Here is a 10,075-nt window from a genome sequence, read left to right on the forward strand (position 1 = left end):
AGGAACAGACCGGGCCACGTCTGCATAACGCTAGAACCATGAGCCAAACGAACCAATCAGCTGTTTGGTGAGGAGGCACCAACCTTCACACAGATCACGATGCCAAACTCTGAGGGCCCTTACATAGTCAACGCATCGGTACGCATACGCGTCCACAAGGCTACGCATCGGCCGCCATTATGCGGCGATGCGTAGCAAAACGTGTCGTCCCAATTTTTGATACGCGACGCGCCGATCCATGCAATACTATGCGTTGTCGCATAGTATCGCGAGTGGCGTGAGCGGTGTATTGCATGTCATGCATTGCCCGCGACGTTTGCGTATGCTGTGTAGACTATGAAAGGAAGCGCGTTACTCGCGTCACTCGCGTCGCTTACGCGCGTTGCTCACGTTGACTATGTAAGGGCCCTGAGTGTTCATGTGGGTGTGCTCAGGTAAGAGCACAGAGGCTGAACCAGCAAAGTAGAGGATACATAAAGCGGGAATTGCATGTATAATTTAACACCATTAGTAGAGGTCATATCGGCAAACGTGTGTACGGCGATAGCGATATCTGTGACAGCCCGATAACGGCCGATAAAAATCAGACAAACTATATTTCGGTCGGGCTCTAATGACATGAGTCATGACTACAAGAGTTACAAAAGAAAATATAACTAGACTGTCTGTTGTAACAGACAATAATATGGCCAGTCAACGCGTCTGTGTGTTAGACAATAACATGACCGTTCATATTTATATATAAGAGAGAGAGAGCGAGAGACAGAGACAGAGACAGAGAGAGAGAGAGAGAGAGAAAGAGAGAGACAGAGAGAGAGAGAGAGAGAGACAGAGAGAGACAGAGAGAGACCCATGTTATATACAACAGGCCCGTGTAACGGTTAACGGCCCTGTAGCAACACCCCCACCACCAGCCCAAACCAGAGGTAAATGGTAAAAGCGCCACTGGAGAACATGGTCCGTGTGGTGATGGTGGTGGTGGTGGTGGTGATGGTGACGGTCGTCAGGGGCGACGTGTGGCTAAAAGCAGAGCCCTGTCCACTCTCCTGGCCCCCCCGGTTCAGAAGGGGGGGGTCGTCAGGGGTGGTGGGGATGAGGACCGTAATGGCCGGCAGCAGCGGCCGTGCGGCAGGTTATTACCCAGCAGCCGGGGGGGGGTTGGCGGGGGGGGGCGGACAAAGGCAGCGCAGCCGCGTGGCGACACATCACGGCGGGGGGGGGGGGGGGGGGGCGTCCGCACCGCCAAAGGGGGAAGTTAACTTCGCCGTCGACCCTCTTCAGAGCGCATCACACGGCCAATCAAACACCGTCCGCCGCCCGCCGCCTCCACCAGGCTTTTCATCAGAGGGTGGAGGCGGTGGAGGAGGAGGAGGAGGAGGAGGAGGAGTGGGCTGCTGTGTCCAGCCAGAGACCCACTTCACACTCTCATTATCAGCCTCCCACCGGGCTAATCAGCCCAGTGGGCTGTGGGGGGGGGTGGAGGGTGGGGGGGGGGGGCGGAGGGGGGAGGAGAGCTCACCCACCACCACTACACCCCCCCCCCCCTCCTCCCCCCGGCACAAAGGCCCAGCCGCTGAGCCCACAATGCTACTCCGTTAGCCCCGGGGATTGGACCACAGAAAGGAGGATCCCGGACAAAGGCTTGAGTCCGTCCCTCTGCGGTGGATAAGACCCACTTGTCTGCTTAATCACATTCCTAGGGGTCGCCCCGATATTTTTTTTTTGGGGGGGGGGCGGGGGGGGGGGGGGGAGCCACACTGATGGAATACTTTAATTCTGAAACATCCATGGAGGTCTGCAATGGATTCCTCTGCAGGAGCAGAATTTGGAGGCTTTAACTGGAATCAGGAGAGTCTAAATTGGATTCAGAGTCGACTGCAATCTGTCTAAACTGGATTCAGAGTAGACTAGAATTAGAGTCTAATGTGGATTCAGAAGTCTAACCTGGATTCAGAGTCTAACCTGGATTCAGAGTCTAACCTGGATTCAGAGTCTAAACTGAGTAATACATTTTCCACCCAAGCAAACAGTTTAAAGACCGGAAACCTGTTAATAATCTGACAATAAAGACTCAATCACGCAAGACCAAAAAAATAGCAAATCCTACAAAGAGAAAGTCCACAGTGACCAGAACAACAGACCTAACCATCAGCCAGGACATGGATACTGATCACAGGTAGGGGTTAGACAGTACAGAGACAGGTCGTTAAGGAGCAGGTAGGGGTTAGACAGTACAAAGACAGGTCATTAAGGAGCAGGTAGGGGTTAGACAGTACAGAGACAGGTCGTTAAGGAGCAGGTAGGGGTTAGACAGTACAGAGACAGGTCGTTAAGGAGCAGGTAGGGGTTAGACAGTACAGAGACAGGTCATTAAGGAGCAGGTAGGGGTCAGACAGTACAGAGACAGGTCATTAAGGAGCAGGTAGGGGTTAGACAGTACAGAGACAGGTCATTAAGGAGCAGGTAGGGGTTAGACAGTACAGAGACAGGTCATTAAGGAGCAGGTAGGGGTTAGACAGTACAGAGACAGGTCATTAAGGAGCAGGTAGGGGTTAGACAGTACAGAGACGGGTCATTAAGGAGCAGGTAGGGGTTAGACAGTACAGAGACAGGTCATTAAGGAGCAGGTAGGGGTTAGACAGTACAGAGACAGGTCATTAAGGAGCAGGTAGGGGTTAGACAGTACAGAGACGGGTCCTTAAGGAGCAGGTAGGGGTCAGACAGTACAGAGACAGGTCATTAAGGAGCAGGTAGGGGTCAGACAGTACAGAGACAGGTCATTAAGGAGCAGGTAGGGGTTAGACAGTACAGAGACAGGTCATTAAGGAGCAGGTAGGGGTTAGACAGTACAGAGACAGGTCACTAAGGAGCAGGTAGGGGTCAGACAGTACAGAGACAGGTCATTAAGGAGCAGGTAGGGGTTAGACAGTACAGAGACGGGTCATTAAGGAGCAGGTAGGGGTCAGACAGTACAGAGACAGGTCATTAAGGAGCAGGTAGGGGTTAGACAGTACAGAGACAGGTCATTAAGGAGCAGGTAGGGGTTAGACAGTACAGAGACAGGTCATTAAGGAGCAGGTAGGGGTTAGACAGTACAGAGACAGGTCATTAAGGAGCAGGTAGGGGTTAGACAGTACAGAGACGGGTCATTAAGGAGCAGGTAGGGGTTAGACAGTACAGAGACGGGTCATTAAGGAGCAGGTAGGGGTCAGACAGTACAGAGACAGGTCATTAAGGAGCAGGTAGGGGTTAGACAGTACAGAGACAGGTCATTAAGGAGCAGGTAGGGGTCAGACAGTACAGAGACAGGTCATTAAGGAGCAGGTAGGGGTCAGACAGCACAGAGACGGGTCATTAAGGAGCAGGTAGGGGTTAGACGGTACAGAGACTAAGGAGCAGTGGGTCTTACGGTGGTAGGAGGGCTGGCTGCCGCCCCGGTAGGGCTGGGACCGGTACTTGTCCTGGTAGTTTCCGGGTGGGGGGGCGTTGCTGTACTGACCCCCATGAGACCGGCCCATGGTGTGTCTGCAGGAGAACCCAAAAACACATGAGCTACACGCCATCAAACACTCAAATACTCACTAAATCAAAACTCTAATATATATAATATAAACACTTCTATTTATTTATTTATTTTTTTACACAAACTATTGGGTAAAAAAAAGAAATGCAACGTAAAAAAACCAAGGTCGTTTCTCAATACCAAGTACGCGGACTACGTTCTCGCGGACTTGGAAGTACGGACTTCCGAGAACGCGAGTACGCACCTGCAATTGGAACAGCAGCGGACTCGATGATGCATTCTGGGATATTTAACGGTCCCAAGTCCACACGAGCCACCTCCGATGCATCCTCGGTAGAACGGCCTCATCGAGAACACTTCCGGGTTTTACGACAGTACTCGCGTACTCGCGTACTTGGAATTGGAACAGTGCTTGGGCTACCACTGATGACGTTTATCGAGAACGCAAGTACACGAGAACACACGAGAACGCGAATTGAGAAACGGCCCAAATGTCCCCCTAGCGCAGCCTAGCAGTTGGTACAGTCCTCTGGGCTGTGCTCTCACACATGTGGGTGGACCTTCCCATCTGAGGGCGCTACGGGGTACACTTCTGTGTGTTGACGGATAATCCCACCTGGTGGTGAATAGATAAAGGGGGCTATTTAAATGTACGGATTGGTTTACGTTCAGATCGTCTTTGTTTAATTAAGAGAAAGGATGTCGCTGGGGGGTCAAGTTAATCGTTGCCTGTATTTTAACGAGGTAATTGTCAGATTAAATTATGTTGAATGATTGAACTCCAGGCTTCAAACAAACAAGCAGTCCAGGAGTATAATACGCTGTACATTTACATTACATTTAGGGCATTTGTCAGACTTCCATTCAAAGCGACTTACAATCAGTACATTTGTCGGAAGAAAGAGAAACGACAATACATCTCTGTGGGTACAGTGACGATGTCCGTAGAACCAAGCACTAACCATCACTAGGTTAACCCATTCCCCGTATACACTAACCATCACTAGGTTAACCCATTCCCCCGTATACACTAACCATCACTAGGTTAACCCATTCCCCCGTATACACTAACCATCACTAGGTTAACCCATTCCCCGTATACACTAACCATCACTAGGTTAACCCATTCCCCGTATACACTAACCATCACTAGGTTAACCCATTCCCCGTATACACTAACCATCACTAGGTTAACCCATTCCCCCGTATACAACAAAGACAGCTAGGATAAGACGCTATACAATACCAAGTACTATTTCTAAGTGCCAGGACGTACATACAACAAGTGAGTACATTAAGTGCTGCTAGTGCCGGTACGACTACGGTTGAGGTCTGTAAACACACGTGCGGAACCTTTTCAGAACCCGACTTCGTCTGCAGGTGCTCCTGCAGACCGCCCCCCCCCCCCCCCGCCCCCCAGGCGACTAACGGGCTGATTTAGCGGATTAAAGACTCCCTTAACGAGGGGAACAAACGGAACACATTATTCTTGTACTTTTCCTTCAAACCCCGCCGCATAATTGATTGGTTTGACTGGCGCTGGTCGGAGCCAGATGTTCAATTATTCCGCTTCCTTGATGATAATGTCAACGTCTGCACGACGGAGCTGCATAATCACAGATGGGATATGTATTCAAATGTTTGCCTCGGCCCCCCCCCCATTAGACAAGCAGAGTCCAAACCCAGAACCCTTCGCACACATCACGGCGGGGAAACAGCCTCACTTACTTACTGCGGCGTCAACCCCCGGGGTCGCGTTTACCCTGCCACGCAGCGTCTGGCGTTAACGCCTCCGTTTAGGCGATGTGACGTTTAAACTCCCCCGTCTTCACGAGACGAGACGCCTTTGTGGCTTTGTGTAGCATGGTATTAAGAGTTGATTGGTCCTCAGACTCGTTTAGTGGCCGAGTAGTGGCTATCGTTTACGTTGTGACATTTCAATCAACCACGGTACGGGCACAGCGTTCGAAACGCATTCAGTGTAAAAACAGAAGCGCTTCAATGAATGAATCGATTCAACCAGTTCTGAAAGAAAACCAAACCATCTACAGGGAAGCCTAAGAACTACTGCTTCGTTCTTGACGATAATACGTTAAATTAAATCCATATCAGTGAACTCTTTTGACTGTACCCTCTCAAATTGTATCATACTTTATCCCATTCCTTTATAAAATTGTCATTATCTTTTCTATCCTTTCGTTCTGATTCTTCTCCATCTTTAATTATGTCTCTTAATTGCTTCCCGCTCTTGCTAAGGGAAGTCCCCGGCTAAAGCGTCTGCAGCCCTCTCTGTGGTCGCGGCCCACTCACCCCAGGGTCCTGTGGGCGGACTGGTTGAGGTGGGCCTGCTGTCTGTTGGGGTTGAAGCCCAGCTGGGGCCGCCAGTTGCCGCGGTTCCCCGAGTTGCGGTTCCCAGCCTCCCAGTCGCCGGGCTTCAGGACCTTCGTGGGCATCCTGGGACACAAGACGACGCCCGTCAAGATTCACTCATCCATCACGTTAAGGATTCACCCCAGTAAGGATTCAGAAATGAAGGAGTCATCAGTAAGGATTCATCAGTTACTATAAGGATTCATCAATGACAAAATCAATAAATTACTATAAGCAGTCATCAATTACACTGATTCATCAAACACTATAGGGTGTCGTCAATTACATAAGAAATCATTAATTACAATAAGGATGAGTCCACATGAATAAGGAATCATTAATTACAATAAGGATGAGTCCACATCAATAAGGAATCATTAATGGAAATAATGCTTAACAGGTGCTTGACCCAGAGCCCATCAGTATAAACAAGTTACATGAACAGAGAGGAACAGAGGAACAGAGGGGAACAGAGAGGAACACAGAGGGGAACAGAGGGGAACAGAGGGGAACAGAGGGGAACAGAGGGGAACAGAGGGGAACAGAGAGGAACACAGAGGGGAACAGAGGGGAACAGAGAGGAACAGAGGGGAACAGAGAGGAACAGAGGGGAACAGAGGGGAACAGAGAGGAACAGAGAGGAACAGAGAGGAACAGAGAGGAACAGAGAGGAACAGAGGGGAACAGAGAGTAACAGAGGGGAACAGAGAGTAACAGAGGGGAACAGAGGGGAACAGAGAGGAACAGAGAGGAACCAGGACTCACTTTGCTTTAGGAAGGACGACGGCCTTGAACACGTGGTCGCCCGCAAACTGGGGATCCAGAAACCGGACTCTGAAACAAGGACAGAGTGAGAGGGTGAGAGGGTGAGGGTCCGTCCGTCAGGACGTAGATCACAGACCCAACAGGAAGTGGACGACCCCCGAGCGGCTCTTACCCGATGGCGCTGTTGGTCATGATGTCACGGAGCGACGGGATCGGAGACTCCACGGGCCTGGGGGGGGGGGGTCAAAAGGGTTAATAATCCAGAGTCAAACCCAGGGCCGCGGAGGGGTCTGTACTACGGAGAGCGCCAGCAGAGCCTGGAGCAGAGAGAGGGGGGGGGGGGTCTCACTTGTCTGGGAGGATGGGGTCTCCGTCCAGGGTCAGCATCCCTTGGATCCCGTGGCACAGCTCCGCTGGCATCTCGGTGGCCTGGGAGAGGAAGAGGGTCCAGACGACGTCACGCGTCTCCCTTCCCCCGCCCCACTCTGTGGTAGCCCCCCCCCCCCCCCCACTGTGTGGTAGCCCCCCCCCCACTCTGTCGTAAACCATAACTACAAAAACGGACCCACCCTGACGCAGACTCTCACTAATCATTACAATCAAAAATCGCAGAAATGGTTGAAAAAATTATTAATAAATAAATCTTTGTTAATTAAACCAACACATTTAAAACGGAGAAGAAATAAAACAAAGCAAGTTATTGCCGATCCCATCCTATTTAAGCTGTTTGCGTTTGCGGCATTGTCGGAATGAAAATCCAAGTGCATTCTGGGACAACACCTCTTCTGAATCCCGACCATTGGGTGGATTTTAATAATAATGGACACGGGGTAGTAGCCAATCAGCATTCAGAGTTTGAGGCGTGCGTGCGTGCGTGCGTGCGTGCGTGTGCGTGCGTGTGCGTACCTCTTGAGATTCTGCGAGGTACAGTTCCTTGATGAAATCACAAAGTGGATGGGACTTCTTGACGAACAGCAGATCACTGCCCAGGCTGTTCCTCCTCTCTGGAGGACAGAAGAGGACTCATGAGAGATCGGATCAGAAAATAAAAAACAAAAATAAACTTTTTTTTTTTTGTTGTTGTTTTTCTCGTCTCAGGAATCGGCAGTAGCTTATTGGTAGATCAAACCTGTCCTCGCCATTGGTCCACCGCTATGTGTAACCCCTGGCCATTGGTCCACCGCTATGTGTAACCCCTGGCCATTGGTCCACCGCTATGTGTAACCCCTGGCCATTGGTCCACCGCTATGTGTAACCCCTGGCCATTGGTCCACCGCTATGTGTAACCCCTGGCCATTGGTCCACCGCTATGTGTAACCCCTGGCCATTGGTCCACCGCTATGTGTAACCCCTGGCCATTGGTCCACCGCTATGTGTAACCCCTGGCCATTGGTCCACCGCTATGTGTAACCCCTGGCCATTGGTCCACCGCTATGTGTAACCCCTGGCCATTGGTCCACCGCTATGTGTAACCCCTGGCCATTGGTCCACCGCTATGTGTAACCCCTGGCCATTGGTCCACCGCTATGTGTAACCCCTGGCCATTGGTCCACCGCTATGTGTAACTCCTGGCCATTGGTCCACCGCTATGTGTAACCCCTGGCCATTGGTCCACCGCTATGTGTAACTCCTGGCCATTGGTCCGCCGCTATGTGTAACCCCTGGCCATTGGTCCACCGCTATGTGTAACCCCTGGCCATTGGTCCACCGCTATGTGTAACCCCTGGCCATTGGTCCACCGCTATGTGTAACTCCTGGCCATTGGTCCACCGCTATGTGTAACCCCTGGCCATTGGTCCACCGCTATGTGTAACTCCTGGCCATTGGTCCGCCGCTATGTGTAACCCCTGGCCATTGGTCCACCGCTATGTGTAACCCCTGGCCATTGGTCCACCGCTATGTGTAACCCCTGGCCATTGGTCCACCGCTCTAGCCACGGGCCTTACCTTCTTCCGTGGAGAGGTCCGGGTAGACGTCAGCCAGTGCTGCCCGCAGCCTGCGCTCGTCCACAAACGGTAGCAGAGCCACACCTGCAGAAACAAACCACCAGACTTAGACTGGGACTTAGGCGCTTAGGCCAACGTACACGGCACTCACACGTGACTGCCAGGAGGCTTACATGTGATTTATAGGATACTTTCAGGTGACTTACAGGGGACATACAAGAGACTTTAAGGGAGACTTGCAATGTGACTTACAAGTGAGTTCTAGGATAGTTTCAGGTGACTTACAAGTGACTCATGGGAGACTGTCACGTGACTTACAAGTGACTCATGGGAGACTGTCACGTGACTTACAAGTGACTTATGGGAGACTTGCAATGTGATTAACAAGTGAGTTATAGGATACTTTCACGTGACTTACAAGTGACTCATGGGAGACTGTCATGTGACTTACAAGTGAGTTCTATAGGATACTTTCACGTGACTTACAAGTGACTCATGGGAGACTGTCACGTGACTTACAAGTGACTCATGGGAGACTTGCAATGTGATTAACAAGTGAGTTATAGGATACTTTCACGTGACTTACAAGTGACTCATGGGAGACCGTCATGTGACTTACAAGTGAGTTCTATAGGATACTTTCACGTGACTTACAAGTGACTTATGGGAGACTTTCACGTGACTTACGCGTGATATACACTTGCAAGTCCCTGTAACACAGGGTCCTAACAGGTGTACCATCACGTGACACGTGACTTCCAGGGGACTGGCAAGGTTTGGTTTGAAGGTCAAACTGAACAAAGCCGAGCTACTGGACACGGAGCGAAGAGAAAGCGGTTGAAGTGTAAGTGTGAGCGAGAGAGCGAGACGCACCTTGCCAAGCGTACTTCTTCCCGTTCAGATCGATTGCGAAGTCATCCGGGTAGAAGTCGATGATGGAAGACTCCTGTTGGGACACCAGGAGACGACTCAGTGAGACATTCAAACAGAAATACCAGCAATTGACCATCGTTACAACAAAGAGGTCATATGAACGGCCTTAACCCAGCCGCCTTCCCTTCTGAGCAGCTGAACCAGGCGGGGGCGAGTTCATCTCAACTCCCATGTTTTGTTAAACCCTCAACGTCAACATTCACTCCGGTGTTGACAGTTCATATTCAGACCGGGAGGACGGCTTCCGACTCACAGGACTGGACATGAGTTCCCGCCATGTCTCCGGCAGGAAGTTACCGCTGGCGGCAGGAAACACTCCCATCAACTGCTCCAGAGGCTTGAACTGGAAAAATAAAAGCCCCAAAAAGAAGAGCGCGAGGTTAGAACCCTCGGCAGCCCCCTTTTCTACTCCCGGATTATTATTTGTGCGTTATCACAAGTAATCGACTAAAGCGGCGTTATCTGCCGAACAACCCCGTCGCCTCGTTGGGCACTTTGACAACATTAACCCCGTTAGAATACGACGACCAGGAGGAGG

The 10,075-nt window shown here is 51.0% G+C and overlaps 1 protein-coding gene across 1 annotated transcript; it reads right to left on the reverse strand.

The window, feature by feature from the left end:
* Positions 1 to 3,275: 3,275 nt before the first annotated feature.
* On the reverse strand, positions 3,276 to 9,880 carry LOC311377431 (5'-3' exoribonuclease 2-like; the record flags this gene model as incomplete). The annotated part of the gene is made up of 9 exons (XM_084491324.1): positions 3,276 to 3,525; positions 5,834 to 5,977; positions 6,659 to 6,727; positions 6,831 to 6,887; positions 7,008 to 7,087; positions 7,565 to 7,662; positions 8,605 to 8,688; positions 9,478 to 9,550; positions 9,791 to 9,880. Coding segments are annotated over 9 exons (930 nt in total), but the record flags the coding sequence as incomplete, so codon positions are not given.
* Between the last annotated feature and the right edge of the window lie 195 nt (positions 9,881 to 10,075).

The sequence above is a fragment of the Micromesistius poutassou genome, assembly GCF_964030765.1.
Source record: "Micromesistius poutassou genome assembly, contig: SCAFFOLD_1567, whole genome shotgun sequence".
Lineage (NCBI taxonomy): Eukaryota > Metazoa > Chordata > Actinopteri > Gadiformes > Gadidae > Micromesistius > Micromesistius poutassou.